The following is a 17,550-nucleotide window of genomic DNA, read 5'->3' on the forward strand; positions in this document are numbered from 1 at the left end:
AATATATTGTAGAACTATTGTTTTATGGTACTATTGTTTTATGGTTTTTGCTTAAAAAAAGCATGTCTGATAGCAAATAATTAGTGATGTAGTGCCTCATATTGTAGAAGAGTTTGGAGAGGTCACGTCCTGAAACCCATGGGCACATGAACCCACTTTTTAAAAATTGCATCTTAAGCATGTTTTGAAGTGTCAAAAAAATCAAATAAAAAATTTCACGCATACATGTTCCCAAAGTTGAATCAAAAAACTGTCTTTTTGTTTTGTCTCCACAAAAAAGACAAAATTCAGCTTTTCTAAATAGTGTTTCAGCAACAATCAAAATTCAGCTTTTCTAAATAGTGTTTACTTCCTCCGTCCGTAATTAGTTATAACGATCCAACAGATTCTCCGTGGCTCTTTAAACCATGCAAGAAAGCGGCTCAACAGTACATGCACATGATAACAGCGTAAACAATTTCAACATAACCATGTTGCCGGATGCAAACCTGATCAACAGCCGATAATATCCAACACAAGAGTTTTCCACTGGTAACATCACCCTCGGAAGCTTTAGGTATGGAGAACTCCATTTCCCAACTGCTCCTGAACGGCTGAATGCTCTGCCACTCAAAGCCAAGGCAACAAACAACAGCATAACTAAGTTTCTGACATCACGCTGCACTAATAAAACAATGCGGCGCTAGGAACACTACATCTTACAGGGTAAACCTCCTATACAGCCCAAAAAAGTATACAACACTGTATATTAGTCGCAGCTGGTTGTGTTTCATGACGAGCAGGATAGCATGCACACCCCAGGCCTGTATGCCCAGGCTGGTGGCAAGCGGGCATATTTCTCCATTCCCGGCTGCTCATCATATGGATGTTCCATAACTTTCAATAGCCGGCGAACTTCCTCGTAATCACCTAGATCAGCTGCGTCAATCGCTGTCTGGCAGAGATAGTTCCGAAGAACATACTTTGGGTTGACACGGTTCATTGCCGCTTTCCTTTCTTCATCAGAGACACCGCTAGCCACCAGCTTCACAAAGCATTAACATATCATTAGACCAATGTTGCTTAGATTTGTAACAGTGTGTTGTTATTTAAAAGATCCGATCTAACTATAAGGCATGACTAGAGGTCCAAACCAAATACTGGCACAAACTTATCGAATGGTGGGTGGAACAACAGTCAACAACCGAATGGGGGTTTCATTACAGGAAAACATTATGGCAACAGGAGGAGATAGACAATAACATCATCTTAGAACTTCTGCCACGCAAATGACAATTTTACAATGCATGAGTTATTGTAGAAGACAAGTAGATTATGAGATTCGCAAATTATGCAAATGCAATGCTGCTTTGTTTCCAAGAGTATCCCAGCTTGTTCTCAATGAATAAAATAAAACAAAAATATACTCCAACTTCATAAAATGACTAGGGCTGAGAAAATAGTCAAGCACCAAAAAACAAAGACAAAAAGATAAATGGCAATATAATCATTGATTTTTATGTCACATTAAGTTAAATATTATTATGTGATCAATTAATTGAAGAGAACAATTTTATATATAGAAAAAAACATACTTCCTCAATATATGTTTGTACCCAACTAATCCATGCTTCTTTTCTTTCTTTCCCAATATCCAGGAGTGCAGCTTTTATTGGAACAAGTAGCTCAGTTTCTGGGATGTCACGGTCTGCTTTGACATTCGAAAGAAGACGGAAAAAATTTGTGTAGTCGACTTTATCAACAGCCAAGTTGTTCAGCAGCTTGCTAATAAGCTGCTTGTTATATTTTGACAGACCAAGTTTCTTTGTCATTATAGATTGATATTCGTCCATGAACTTTGTCCCATACCTACAATATAGAACATATCAAAACACTACAGTAAATGTCATTAATATTGCAGATGACGGTATAGATTGGAAGAATAAATTCACCTCTCCATTACATAATTTGCCTCATCCTTGCTGATGAGATCTGCAGCCGACAATGGCCCAGTGAACTGGGCAATATTCCACAAACCAACATCAGGTTGATTTGCAAAACAGTATCTCTTACCTGGTAGGTCAGTTGTATTCGGAGTGAAGCTAGGATCAAAAGCATCTAAGAAACCAAAGGGTCCATAGTCAATAGTAAGGCCCAACACACTCATATTATCAGTGTTAAGCACACCATGGGTGAAACCAACACCTTGCCACCTGGCTATCAAGTAAGCAGTACGCTCTGCGACCTCAACTGCCCAGGCTGTTAATTGCAAGGGGTTAGAAGTTGGTTATTCACAAGATCAATGTCTACATTCGAAGAAAATAACATAAAAGGAAGCTTACCTGCATATTTGTTGGAAGTAAGATCTATTGCTGGAGAGTCACCTATAGCTGCCTCAAATGATAAACCTTCACTCTTTTTAATATTTTCAAGATGTGGGTAGTGATGACGTATTGCGTAGTCCGCCAAACGACGAACAATTTCAAGGTCCTCTTTGCCCCTTGTAGCATGTATCTGGTATGAACCAAAACGTAAAAACGATGGTGCTAGACGGCAAACAATAGCACCTGGCTCTTCTTTTGCATTACCACTGCCATATTAGAAAAAACAAATTATTCAACGACACAAGGGAATGTCAATATGTAGTGTATACTGAAATCTACAAGAGATAAATCATGGCAAAATGATTCAGATTCCTATATTTTAGATCAATAAATACTGGAGGAGTGAACACCCAGGTACCGTGTGCAACATGCTTAGCCTGGCTACATTTACAGAGTAGCAATTAAGTAACTTTTTAAAGTTCCCAGAGGCTGTTTTGGTAATACCTCAGAGAATTCAACGGATGATAATAAATCAACATCAGGAAATTTAGTGCTTCAAAATAATAGGCCCATGTAAGTCAGGATGAGTAAATAAAGTAACCATTATTAGATAAGGAAAGCATTAGTAGGCAAACAAAAGGAACATGGAATTTTAGACGGCATAGTGTGATAGTACTACTTATATGTTCATACGGATTATGTAGCTACTAGTATAAGAGCTGAACCTTCTCAAAGCAGCAACTATGAATCATTCAAACAGGAAGGGAAACTAAAAGCAGAAGTAGATCCAGCAAAATGTTGATTAGAAACTGAAGATATCATTGACATACTCATAGAACATATCTCGTACAACAGATTTGCCAGTTTCAACTAGACAAAGAGCACGAGTTGTAGGAATGCCTAGACCATGCATAGCTTCGCTGCATAAGAATTCACGGATGCTGCTGCGCAGGACAGCGAGGCCATCTGCAAATCGGCTGTAAGGAGTCTTTCCAGCACCCTTGAGCTGCAACTCCCACCTCTCACCTCGAGAATTGAGAACCTCTCCTAGAGTTATTGCTCGTCCATCCCCCAACTGACCAGCCCATGAACCAAACTGGTGTCCACCATAACACTGGGCATACGGCACACTGCAGGTGGTTGTTCAGTAGGAGTGTTATATATTCTGACAAAATCAATTAGCAAGATACTAAGCACAAGCATCACACACCTTCCCACCAATGGAGTTTCTCCTGAGAAGAACCGAGGAAAATCTGGCCTTTCAAACCTGAAAACAAGTATAGGATAATTATTATTTTTGTGATTTTTCTATGTCCAATATCAGCAAGGATGCAGAAATTTGCATGCCAAATGGATGCCATTGGGCAGGGAGTTAAAACATGAGGTAAAGGCACCAGGGCTCCCGAAACTTATATGCGGTCTGTGATGGTTTGGTCCATAAACTTGTAAAAGTTGACTGCACCACCCACAAAGTTACATCCCAGGTGCAAAAAAAACCAACACCCTGCTGTGTCCGGAATTTATGCACGGGCTACCGCCTACCAGGACCCAGCTGTCGGTACACACCGAGAAGAATACGGAGAAAAAAATAGGGGCAGCCAGGATTCAAACCCGCGCCCTCGCCCTGGTATTACGAGCTAGCCAACCACTGCACCAAATCAATTCGTTTGTTATCAGTACAGATATACTTCTTATATACTACTCCCTTTGTTCCTAAATACTTGTTGGGGAAAACTAGACTAGTTCTCCCCAACAACAAGTATTGTGATACAGAGGGAGTATATGTAATACCGTGCTGCACCTCATGGTCTGCATGCATGCTGGGCCGGTGCGTACGTAATGCATAGGTACAAATAACACGTTGATGCTTCCATGCAAGAGCTCTTGTTTAATAAAGCCCTCTGAATTGCCCGCAGAAAAAAGAGCTCTTTTTTTATGTGGTAACTCCTCATGGAACTAGGATTCAATAATTATTTTTACGCGTGGCTTCAATGTTTATATGATGTATATGCCTGATTGGAATTTTCAGTCTCTTTGAACAGTATTGTAGATATTTTAACTATCTACCATCTTTGATTGTGTACTGTGTACTTTTGTACTAGCTCCAAACGGTTTGGGCTGGTGTTTGAAGTATTTCCATCCACTATACATATTTTTCTTTAAGAAAAGATTATCTATTCAGAAAGTAAGTCACCTGATATACACTCTTGAAATTAATGATAACCTAACCAGTGGAAGAGCGTCGCTGTGTGACAAGCAATCAAGAGCGAGGTAAATTTCCATGAAGGCGAGTCACAGTGAGATGACGCTGAATTTGGGAAAATAAGAGACGAGCATGAGACTTGAATGCTTAGTGCTAGAGTCCATAGGAATATATGATTAGAAGTAGGGATAAGTCCTACTCCCCCGACTCTAGAAAGAAGGTACATAAATTTTGTTTAAGAGTCAAATGGTGCAAAATTCGAAAAGGCTTGTAGGAAAAACTGTCAGTAATTACAAAAATTGGCAATTATAATATGAGAAAACATTTTATTACGCATTGGTGGGTATTATAATTATTGATAGTTTTTCCATAAATTTGGTTACATTTCACTGCTTGACTTTATAGGCCTTCATTTTGAAGTCAGAGGGAGTAAAAGAATTAGGTTTCCTAGTCCTAGTCAACTCCCAAGAAGTCATGTATGGACGTGTGCAGTGGCGGAGCTAGCCTAGGATGACTTGGGGGGGGGGGGGGGGGGGGGGGTGTTCACAAAACATCCCAAGGCTGGGGCGGCAGTGGCCCCTGCAGCTATACACATAGCTCCGCCACTGGCCGTGTGTATAAGCACCGACAGAAATTGCTTCTTGTGCATCAGCAAAAATTGAGCGAGAAAAATTAAAGGTACTACACGAGTACACGTGCATTTGGCTGTTATATAGTCTCCCAATCTGTAATCCGTTTTAGCTGATCAGGAGTTCTAGTAGAGACTTTTGGCCAGGAGAGCTACATGTATGAGAAGCTGCATGTACCCAAAAATCAGTCAAGTGCTATGGGCTGGACCAGAACGCTTCTTATACATAGTTGGAAAAAAATACATTTGGAAGGGGGGGCCATGCAAAGGTACACATCGAGCCAGACATGTGACATGGTAATGTCTTGAAAAGTAGCTAGGGAGAATAAAGTGGCATCGACATGACCTTCGTACTTATGCCTACACGCCGGCCCCTGCATGCATGCAATATGTGAGGTGCAGCACCGTCTTATGTATAGTATATAAACAATGTATTCACACGGATGACAAATCAATTGATTTGGTGCAGTGGTTAGCCAGCACTTACTACCAGAGGGGGGGGGGTCCTTGTTCGAATCCTGGCTGTGCCTAATTTTTCTCTGAATTCCTCTCTGTTTACTAACAGCAGGGCCCTCGTATCCCACACGTAATTTGCAAGCACAGCAGGGTATTTTCTGCAAAATATGCAGTGCCACATGTCGGCTTAGGATTGGCTTTAGTTTTTTTGCACCTGGGATGCAAGTTTGTGGGTGGTGGAGTCGACTTCTGCAAGTTTGTGGACCAAAATCATCACGGACCAAGCAAGTTTCTGGACACCTGATGCTTTTACCTCTTAAAACGTGAACACACTTCTGCGCAGAAAGACATGATGATAACTGGTTTGAGGATGGCCCATAGATATTATCACTCAACTTGACTATATCCTTTGCTGAGACCATTTTCATTTGTCTTTGTCTAGAAATCATTTAAAGTTGAGACAATTTTCACTTGTTTCCGTCACGGAATTATTTAACTAGAGCATAATGCCAGAACCAGTATGAGCATTTTTCAAGGCCCAACATTTTGCAACAACAACAACAACAACCAAGCCTTTCAGTCCCAAACAAGTTGGGGTAGGCTAGAGTTGAAACCCATAAGATCTCGAAACCAAGTCATGGCTCTGGAACGTGGATAGCTAACTTCCACGCACCCCTGTCCATGGCATTTTGCAACATAAATATATACCAGTATTACCAAACAAAGCAGCACACGACGTGGCCTAACCTTCGGCTTAGCATTTTCCATGAGAACAAAAAAAATAACTGTTTGCCGGACAATACAAATAACAAATGTTTCATGGCAACTGCAGATAAGACAAAAATGTGATGTTCCACGTGGAACTACCTAGAGTATTTTATATGCCTTTCATTCACGCGAACAGCTGGATTTTTTGACAACATATCACTCTGTTCAACTACCAGTTAATGATCTGGTGTCAAGAGTCAAATATCTGATTGATAACCTTTTTGTTCCCCAGAAGTAGTGATGAGATTCAAAAAAGAAACAGGGGGGTTGGGGTGGAGTTAATATATGTATTTATGAATGAATAAAGCCCTTTGACTTAAGAAGCAAGTCCATTTGCTTCATAAATCGTAAACAATACAGATCTTTTACATGTTACCCTTTGGAAAAAATAGTAAAATATCTGATCGATAACCATTTTGTTTAACAGAAATTTCTTAGTGGTGAACTTTGAAAAAAGAAACAGGTGGTGGGGTGGGGTGGGGTGAATATATGTCTGAATAAATGAAAACAGCACTTTGACTTAAGTAGCAAGTCTGTCTTTTGCTTCATAAATCATAGACAATACAGATCTTCTACATGATACCCTTTGGGAAATATTGGTACGCTAATTCTGGATAGAAATTAACTCTTGTGTTTAAAAGTACCTACTGAAACTATCACCATTAGTGCACAGGAGTTATTAGTAGACAATCTTACTAGCCTTTGGGAAATATTGGTACACTAATTCTGGATAAGAATTAACTGTTATGTTTAAAAGTACCACTGAAACTATCACCTTTAGTGCACAAGAGTTAGTAGACAATCTTACTAGTCAGTCTGGTGTGGTCGCCTTTATCGCACATAAATTACTGCTCACTCGACCATTTTTAGGTTGTGACTTGTGAGCTACCAAGAGTAGGGTGAGTTCACAATTTCAATGCAAATTACACACATTTGTAAAAAATTCTTCATGCACGTCTCAATAACCAGTTGCCCCTCAACAAAAGGGGGGGTGCCACAATGCTCTCAAGAACGATGGAAACCATAGCCAGAAAGCTAGCGAGTAGCTGGGATATGCAACTAACTCTTTGTGATCCAGATCGAGGAGGTCAGCTGCGGACTGGGACCACGCCACGAGCTTAGGGTTCTCCACGGGCGCCGAGGGAGACACCTTGGTGTAACAAGCGTGCAGCACCTGCGACATAAAACCTCGGGGATAAACACTCGGCAAGAAATTAACCTAGCTGCTATGCTCACCATGCGGCAAAACTAGGAGCAAGCAGGGGGGGAGCGAGGGGCGCGAACCTGGCGGGGGATGTTGTCGGATCGCGGGTCGCCGGGCAGCTCGCGGACGAAGGTCTCGTCCCACGAGAGCTCCTCCAGCGCGCGGCGCGGGCGGGCGGCGGCCTCTCCGGCGCCGCTCGTCCCGGCGGCCGGTGCCGCCTCGCCGGTAGCGGAGGAGGCCATGCCTCGGAAGAGCAGGCGGCGGAGCGGGTGGCGGGTCGGGGGCGGCGGCAGGCGGAGACGGCGGGAGGGGGGAGGGGACGGGGGGAGGGAGCGGGGGAGGAGGAGGTGGGGGTATAGGTTGGGGAGGACGGTGGGGAAGCGCAACTGAGGGGGCATGGCGCCTGCGTGCTGCGTGCGGCGCCTTTTTTTTTCTCTCTCTCTCTCTCTCTCCGTCCGGGTCAATCCGGTGCAGGCGTGTCGCCCTGCGCGTTGTGGTAGGGCGGCGTGCGTGGCCGGGCCTGGGTGTGGGGTGGGTGGGAGGAGCGAGCGGTCCTGGTTAAACGGTGGGATTTGTTCGAGGCTGGCCCGGCGGGCCGGCTTCTTTTGCGTGTGGGTAGCGGAGCCACGGACACGTGCCCGTGGCCATGCTTACGTCGCCCGGTCAAGTGGAGATAAACTCAGAGTGACTCAAACGAACGTAGTTTGTTTCTTTAGCCATCAACACACGGATCCTCAAATCCGACGTGGATAGTGACCAATCACGTCTTAAATAATACAGTCTATATTTGAATATTTTAAATTAAAAACCTTAAATTCATACTATTACATGCAACGTAAAACTAGTAATAAGCGGAGCTCGTCCAGCTCCGTCGTGTCCATGTCCGGCGGCTGGTTGCGCCCCTTATAGTGTTGGTCTGATCGCTAACGAGGTAGAGTAGGACATAGGACACTAGCTGACTCACACGAGTCGAGCTCCCATCGTCTCCCATGCCCGAACCCGTAACCTGGACGGGGCTAATCGACATGAGGTCAGTGACGGATCCTTCATGGAGGAGTCGACGTCCACCACGGCACTACTGCACCCTACAGGGCGTCGGAGAGTGTGATTCCACTTCTCTAACTTTCGTCGTAGTGAGGGCCTCCGCCACATCCCGTGGCTGCTTGGCACGCCACGCCATGACATCATCTGAGGTCGACCGTGCTTCGTGCTTGGCGCGCCAACGGAGGGGTTGCGCTTCTGCCATGGCGTTCGGACGCCAAATGGACCGCGTCGTCTCCGGTGAGGCAGCAACGTCGGATCCAAGCACCGGTTGTGCGAAAGCAATGGATCCCTAGAGTTGCGAGTCTGAGCGATACCATCATGCGTCCGCCTCCCGAGAGCGGTGGAGCGCAAGCCGGACGGCCATCTCCTCCTCGGGGCCGCGTGGGACAAGCTCATGGTCGACGGATCTGGAGGTGAAGGACTCGGATCCGCTGCCAACCATGCTGGATGTGAGCTTGGGTGGCGGATGGGAGTGAAGGGGAGTGGAGTGAAGTGGCTAGGGTTTGGTCCGGCGAGCGAATGGGGATGAATATATGTGAGGTAGATGCGGGCCAGCACGGACCAGGTGGGCGCGCCGAGGCTTCCCCATATCCGGCCCATATTTGGATTGGAAACGGGGGTACCGGTCAGCCCGGGCATTTGAGATCGGTTTGAGAGGCCCGTCTAGGTCGATTTTTTATGACCAAGCGGTGACCGGGCGGCCTGCCTGAGCGTTTGCGAAGAGTCTGAGGGTCCAGTTGTAGATGCTCTTATGTGTCGATGGACGCTCGTATTTCGACCAACCAGTCATCCGCTACAACGAATATAGAAAAAAGTGGTCAGCGGCCATGCGAGCATTTAAAAACACATCACAAAGTTTATGCTCACGTACTTTTCATTGGTCGGCACACTTACCAGCACACACAAAAAGGCCATACATATCAATCGTGGTCATGTCGGCATACAAAAAATACGACACTTGTTCACACACAAAACGTCACCGTGTACCCTCGATGTCGGGGGTGATGCTCCATAGCTCACGTCGTAGGAGACCCGGCCGGAAACGCGGAACACAAACAATCCGGCGGGTGCTTTTGTAGAGCCGAAAACCCACACGCCCGGGAGGGACCTCGTTAGGGTGCACGTCGGCTATGGACTGTCTTAGGTCGACCTGATCTCCCTTAGGGCCTCGTGAATCGCCGTCGTGCAACTAGAAGAACAAACGAAGAACGAGGAAGAAGAAGAACAAGGGAGAGAGATAAAGGTAAAGCTAAAATGTGGTAGATTGATTTGGTCGGTTGTGTGTTGTTCAATCGGTCGTCACCTCTCATCTATTTATGAGGTGGCTGTACAAAAAAACTCCAAATCCCATCCAAAACTTTCTAAAATTAACCGAACTCGAATTTAGGTACGTCCAAGGCAGCAGTTTGGTGTTTGGGTCTCACGAGACGAAAACAATCTCGGATGAAGTTGAGCCCAAAAGAAAATGTAATCGTTTCGATGAGACGAACAACTTTCTTGTTGGATATTTTTTGATTCAAGGCCGTCTTGTGGGCCTAAATGCTCGTGCAAAACAAGCAATCAGGACGCTACTTATTATGCACGTGTCTGATTGGGCGTGCCACTTTTTGGTTTGTCATAGGGCCGCACTCTGATGACTTTAGCTTTTGCATACGATCTCAGATTGAGATGATTTTCATATCAAAATTGATCGATTCGACGAGACAAAGACAATCTATGTATAACATTTTCTCATATGAGGTCATCTTGGGGCTTAATCGACTGAAGAGTACTTTGAATATGAAATCTTAGTATTTTGAGCACACTTTCAACCTTCGAGATGAGATCGGAAGACGATGGTCCAAACTTCAAAGATGTTCATGTCAACACTATGAAACTTTTTCATGTCGAGCACTTCTTCATTTGAAGCCATATTAATAATCTTTTCTTCCATGCCAAAATTTGGTGTCAATAGTCAACACATGCCCCCCCTGTTTTTCGGCGAAGCTTGCGTGCCCAAACATAACTTTCACATAGTTTGTTCTAAGGATGATGTCAACACTCCATTGTCCATTTTGCATATTCTTTGGACAATAAGTATATATCATCCATCTATACTATTAGCACGGTAATTTTATATCGGCCATTAGCAACAAAAATGTAGTTAATCGAATGTATGATGATGTGGTAATACCGTTGCATGATGTAAGAAATTATATTGCATCCATGGATCAAAATAAGCCCATGGAGGGTAACCAATCATACTTGAGGGTGAAATCCATGGCATTTGCATAGTTGAAGAATATGGATACTGTTTGAGCCAAAGATTTTGACGCACAAACCTTCGGCTTGGTTGTTCGGAGCTTTCACTCTTCTCCTTCTTCACCTTTGGTGCACTTTTTGCAATGGAAGCTTTCACATAATTTTTATTTTGAATACTTCCTTTGGTAACCCATGCCATGTTCCTCTTTTCAAGCTCTTGTGCACTAAGCTTTTGTAATTTATTCTTTTACCAACATGATAAGCTGAGTGGGCACCCTGGCCGTGATTTTGTTTGAAGCAATGGCAATTCCTTTTTTACCTTGTGCACTTTCAACGTCTTCTCTTCGGATTTGGCACTTGATTGAGGTGCCTCGTCGCCTTTATTAGCCGATGTCAACATTTTAATTGGCTCTTTTTTTATTTGAGATCAAATCTGAATTAGCACTCTTACGACCATGTCTTTTAATGCGGTAAACTTGCTTGACCACCTCTTTATTCTTCCTTGTCCTCTCGACCGATTCCTTATAATTGAAACGGTCTTTAACATGTGATTGTTCATCAAATGTTGATCTTTTTGAAGCTACATAATGTTGGTGTGACAGCCCGAGACCGACGCTCCAGAGATTCCCTCCTTTATTCCATTTCCGTCGTGTGGTTATTTTTGTTTGTTGCTTCATCATGTAGTTTGCATCATGGCATCATGCATGGCATCATGTCAACTCTGTTTTGTCGGTGTTGCTTGTTGCTCCGTGTTGTTGGGTGTTAGTGCTTTGTGAGTGTGACGTCGTTTGTTGGCGTGATGAGAGTGGGTGCGTGAGAGCCACCGCCAAACCCTGTTGCATGGCGGACCTAAAACCTTCTCCTTCCTCTCTTATTCCTTTTGTGGTTTTGCTAAAGTTTCCGTGTTAACCCCCTTTTAAAAAATTCGTCTTCTTTTAAAAATCCTTTTACTAAATGTGGGGGCAACCCTTGGTTTTTATTTTATTTCTCCTTGTATTTTATTTTAAACCGTCTCATTTACTTTTCTCTTTTAAAGGGCTTTTATTTTATTCTTTAACTAAAAGAGGTTTTATTTTATTCTTCAAAAGGGTTTTAATTTTTAATTCTTTAAAAGGTTTTAGTTTTTATTCGTTTAAAAAAATGTCAATCTATTTTTAAAGTTGGGTATATTTCTTTAAAAGGAGTAAAAGACATTTTCTTCATTTTGTTAAAAACTTATTTTTTTTCTTTATGTTTGTTTTTCTGATTTTGTTAGAAAGCAAAAAAAACCCAAAGAGGGAGAGGCCCAGCCGGCCAAGGCCCAGCTGGACCCCCCCCCTCCAACCCTAGCCGCCGAGCCCGTTACCCCTCGTCCTCCCGCAGTGCCGTCGCCCTGCTCCCCTCGCGCGACCTCCTCCTCGTTCCCCTTTCTTCCTCGTGCGCCAGCCCCATAGCCCCGTGGCCTCGCCGATCCCGCGCTCACCGTGGCCATGCCCTCGCCACCCTCGCCGCACCGCCGGTGCGCGCCCCCGCCGTCCTGCTCCCCTCGACGACCTCGCCCCGCCTCCGGTTGCCGAGCCAGTCGTGCTCGCCCCATGCCGAGGCGCTGCCACCGTCTTGCGCCGCTGCCGCTGATGTTGTTGCCTTGCTTGTTGCTGCCTAATGTTGTTGCCGATGCTGCTTGTTGTAGCTACCTGCTGGCGTTGCTTTGCTGGCTGCTGCTTGGGTTGTTAGCCTGCTACCTGTGCTTGCTTGCTGCTGCCTGCCGACGCGCTGTGTGCTGCCGCTAGGCTAGTTGCTTAGTCGTTTTCTGCCTGTTGTTGCTTGCTGGCCTGAATTTTGCCATTGTCGCGTGTTGTTTCTGCCTGATGCTAGCTGTTGCTGTCGATTGTTGTTGCTGCTGCCTTGCTTGCCTAGCTAGTTGCCGCTGCTTGTAGTTTGCTGCTAGGTGGCTAGTGCTTGTTGTTAGGCCGTTGTAGATGCTTGCTAGGTGTAGTTGTTGTTGCTTGCTAGCTGCTAGGTAGTTTTTGCTGCTGGCCTTGCTAGTTAGGCTATGTGCTGCTAGCTTGCTAGTTTGCTGTTGCAAGTTGCTGCTGTTAGATGGTGGCATGTTGCTGTTGTGTCGCCGTTGCGTGCTGCTGGTGCTGCTTGCGTCGCGTTGCTGTTTGATGTCGCCGGTTATGTCGTTGAAGACCGCGTGCGTCATTCCCTCCTTCATGGAACCGACAAGATCGGCGAGAACCACGTCGTCCTCGACGACCCCCGGAACATGTTCGACAACCGATGCGAAGACCGTGCACCAACGACAAGAGAACGACTACCGTCGACGAGACCCGACGACCACTACTTCCACGACGACCATGACTTCCACGACATCCGCTACGAACCGATCAGCTTCGAATTGCACGCTTCGAAGGTATACCGATGAGACGTGTCGTGTAACGAACGAATATGATGTATGAGTTGTATGTATGTTGCACCGTATGTTGCCCGTGGCACGTTGTGTTCCTCTTATGTTGTGCCCCGACACACGGGAACCCGATATACGAGATCACCCCATCTTTGTTTACCGTTCCCGCACGCGTTCCCAGTACGCTGGCACGATATCTCGACGAGTATCGTGGTAGGAATGTTGTCGTGGCATCGTTTCTGACTTGCCGCCATGGTTCCCTCTCGCTCGCCCTGGCGACGCCTGTTCCTTTCTCTTCTTGCTCGTGATGTTTGAATTAAATAATTAATCGTGGAGTTTCGTCGATATGCAACCCGTTGCATATCGAGCTTCACTTAATGTGTAGTGTTTGCGTGAGGTGAATTGCCATGCCAAGCCCTACATTTTAACCTGTTCATGCATCATAGTAGGTTGTGCATCATGTTGTGCATCGTGTGGTGAATATCTGTGTTGATGTTGTTTTCGGTTTGCTCCGTCTCGATAGAGTTCCGCAAGCGTGTCGGAATGTGAGGACCCGTTCGACTATGTTGGTTCGTCTGCTTCACCGAGTTGTTCTTCTTCCAAGCGGGATCTCAGGCAAGATGACCATTTCCCCAGATACCATTACTATCATTGCCATGCTAGTTTTATCGCTTCTATCGATTATGTCTCGTTGCCTACCACATGTTAAATATCAGCCTCTCAACAATGCCATGATTACCTTCAACCTGTTCGACCTAGCAAACCACTGATTGGCTATGTTACCGCTTTCTTAACCCTGTTGTTAACGTTGCTAGTTGCAGGTGCAGATGCTTCCATGTGAAAACATGGGTTCTTTGTTATATCACCATATTAATGCTATTTAATTTAATGCACCTATATACTTGGTAAAAGGTGGAAGGCTTGGCCTTTCTAGCCTGGTGTTTTGTTCCACCTTTGCCCCCTTAGTTTTGGCTACCGGTGTTATGTTCCATAAACGAGCGCTCCTAACACGATCGGGGTTGTTATGGGGACCCCCTTGATAATTCGTTTTAGATTAAAGCTGGTCCGGCAAGGCCCAACATTGGTACTACATTTGCCCAACATAATAACTTGCTAATACTGAAAGCATAGGGCGTCATGAACCCGAGGAGTAATTTCACATAATACAGGGGGGCCAGTGCTGTTGGTGCTGGTCCAAAACTAGAGCCGTTTGCGGGGCCAACCCGGGGTAACTCGAGAGATTTCTATTAGGCCAGCGTACGCTGTGCTTATCCGTCGTGTCCTGAGAACGAGATACGCGGCTCCTATCGGGATCGTCGACACGTCGGGCGGCCTTGCTGGATTAGTTTTACCTTTGACGAGATATCTTGTGCATCGATTCCAGTGATGCTTTGGGTAATCTCAGAGTTGAGGTTTTCCACTAGGGAATCCGACGAGATCGCGAGCTTCGTGATTGAGGATTTCTATGCGGCTTGTGGTAATTTGTGATGGACTAGTTGGAGCACCCCTGCGGGGTTTAATCTTTTCGGAAAGCCATGCCCGCGGTTATGTGGCAACGTGGAAGCTTTATTTAACACTGGTTCTAGATAACTTGAAGTTAATTAATTAAAATATGCCAACTGTGTGCGTAACCATGACTGTCTCTTTCGTGAGTTCCTTCTCCGATCGAGGACACGGTGGGGTTATTTCTAACGTAGGTAGGTGTTCAGGATCATTCATTTGATCATCAATAGTTCACGTCCGTTATGCGTAGATCTTCCCCCTCTTATATCTTGTACTCGTAAGTTAGCCACCATATATATATGCTTAGCCTCTGCTGCAACCTCCCCACTTAACTATACCTCACCTAATGAGCTTTGCTAGTCTTGATACCTTTGGAAATGAGATTGCTGAGTCCCCTGTGGCTCACAGATTACTACAACTCCAGTTGCAGGTACATGTAAAGGTTACTTGACGCGAGCGCGTTAATTGTTCATTTGGAGTTACTTCTTCTTCATCGATCTAGGATGGGTTCCAGGCCGGCAGCCTGGGATAGCAAGGATGGACGTCGTTCTTCTTTTCTCGTTTGTTTTCGTTCGTAGTCGGACCCTGCTCTTACTCTTGATGATTATGTAATGTACTGTTGTGACTCTGATGTAGATTGTGGCGAGTGTAAGCCAACTCTATATATATAACTCTTCTTTTCAGTACATGTACTTGTAGCGATATCCATTCTTGCGACACGACGAGATGCGCTTCTATCCCTGACGAGGCCTTCGTGCCAAATTGAGGATAGGGTCGGATCTTGGGCGTGACAAGTTGGTATCAGAGTAGTACCGACCTAGGAGCCCCCTTGATTGATCGAACTTGGCCGAGTCGAGTCTAGTGAAAAACTGCTTTGAGTCTAGTTATATATCGGAGAGTAGGATTCTTTTTTCTCCTCTTCTATGCTCTGGTGAGGAATCTTGACGTAATAATTTATTCTACTCCTCTTCTCACTCAATTTTTTTTAGGATCACTCGGATATTTTTGGAATCTATATGATGCCGATGTGACAGAGTTCTGTCTTGGTGCCTCCTATCTGCTTTAAGTTTCAGGGGAGTTGAGCTCCAGGGGATTCTTGAGCACATCGTTATCATTCAGATTTCTTAGTATCTCAGGACGAAGGATGTTTGTAATTTCTTCAATACTAGTAGTGGCGAGATAACCCGATGTCCCCAGTACTGGTGCAGATTGTTCGGGAGTACTGTCATACTTTGTATCGTTGTGATCACGAGGGTGTGTAATAGATGAAGGTCCGAGATTCTGGTTGTGTGTTGAGGATGTGATACAGGTGACGGGTTAGTATAGGAGTTGTGTGATATTACTCCTTGTATCCGTGTACCAGATTGCATGACCAGATATTTTGGGAATTAATAGGTGGGAATTAAAGTAGTTGCTTATAGGACAATCTTTCAACAAATGCATGATGTTAGGTCGGGGTTCGACATCTAGTGGATTCCTGTCCACGAAAATATCGGACGAAATCTTTCTCATGAGTTTGTTCTGGCTAATTGTAAGCCGCATCCTTTGTTGTGTTGAATATGGTAATTCAAGTTGCTTCGGTGTCAAGTGGTGATTTCAGATCTTTCCTAAGAGGTGTTCTCATATTTTTATGTGAATGCTAATTCTTTTGCTCAATCAGTTGTCTTATCAATTCTTGTCAACCGGAGTCATCGTATCAATTCCATTCAACCGGTGTGCTTCTCTGCAACTGAATTCAATCTTCTCCAGTTTTTGCAGATCATTCTCTCAATTCTTTTCGGAGTTCGTCTCATCTGTCTCAAGTTGTCTTTGTTTTTCCCCGCCCTCCCACCCTTTTTCTTCAGTGATTCAATTTTCATCAAAGAGTTTTCTCTTCTTTGTGCTTCCTTTGTCTGTTCTTTTCTCTCTTACCCGGTGTTTCATTGTGAAGATTCTCAGGAGCTTCGTGTTCATCCTTATTCAGTCGTGTTATCTTTTCCGGTGAATTAATTCAGTTGTCCGTGTTCATCATATCCTATTCTTCCTTCTGATTCTTTCCCATGTTGGAGATTCTTTTCAGCCTATGTTGTTCATTTATTCCTCTCTTTTCTATTCGGAGCGTTGAGGTTATCTCAGTAATTCTTGTTTTTAATCTTTTCAATTATTTCAAGGTGCTCAACCTCATCTAGTTTTTCTTTTTACCGGTGCTATATCAATCCTTCTAGCAATCTTTTCAACGGTGGTTTCTTTGAGTGGGCCCATAACCCATAGGTTTTCCCAGGATCTTATCTGGCTCTTGTAATCTTTTCCGGAGATCTCTAAATCTTTTCAACTATGACGTAAGTATGATTTCATCAGTCATATCCCTTCTTCAAGATCTATTTGAATTAATTCTCATATTGGCTCAACATTTCATTCTTCTTTATTCCGGAGTGTCTCATTAATTCTTGGTGGTGTTCTTCTCATCATTCTCTTCTTTCAAGACCGAAGGAGTGTTTCTCTCGAATCTTGGTCCATTCTCTTGCAGATTCTTCATTTCAGCTTTGTGTTATAATCTTAATTGTTGTCAATCGTGGGTATCCCTTTCTTGCTATCCGGTGCTTTTCTGAGTTGTTTTCAGTTCTCGATCCTCCGAAGGCCATCATTTTAGAAGATTCTTCGTTCTCAGCTTTCAACTTCCATCCTCAATTCTTCTCAATTGTTGTCTCTTCGTTCGTCTCTCGTTTATCCGGAGCCTTGTTCAAGTTTTCTCTCGGGTGGCTTATGATCTCTTCATTAATTCTTGGAATTCCCATTCAATTGTGAATTCTTACCGGTGTGTCCTTCAATCAT

The 17,550-nt window shown here is 44.5% G+C and overlaps 1 protein-coding gene across 1 annotated transcript; it reads right to left on the bottom strand.

The window, feature by feature from the left end:
• Positions 1-442: 442 nt before the first annotated feature.
• On the bottom strand, positions 443-7,998 carry LOC123407171 (protein adenylyltransferase SelO). The gene is made up of 8 exons (XM_045100248.1): positions 7,643-7,998; positions 7,423-7,532; positions 3,514-3,570; positions 3,134-3,433; positions 2,322-2,569; positions 1,932-2,238; positions 1,575-1,848; positions 443-1,024 (listed from the first exon to the last, which is right to left on the bottom strand). The coding sequence occupies exons 1-8, from the start codon at positions 7,958-7,960 to the stop codon at positions 770-772; spliced, it is 1,869 nt and encodes a 622-aa protein (XP_044956183.1). The 5' UTR covers positions 7,961-7,998; the 3' UTR covers positions 443-769.
• Positions 7,999-17,550: the final 9,552 nt, after the last annotated feature.

Source organism: Hordeum vulgare, chromosome 7H (assembly GCF_904849725.1).
Source record: "Hordeum vulgare subsp. vulgare chromosome 7H, MorexV3_pseudomolecules_assembly, whole genome shotgun sequence".
In the NCBI taxonomy this organism is placed as follows: domain Eukaryota; kingdom Viridiplantae; phylum Streptophyta; class Magnoliopsida; order Poales; family Poaceae; genus Hordeum; species Hordeum vulgare.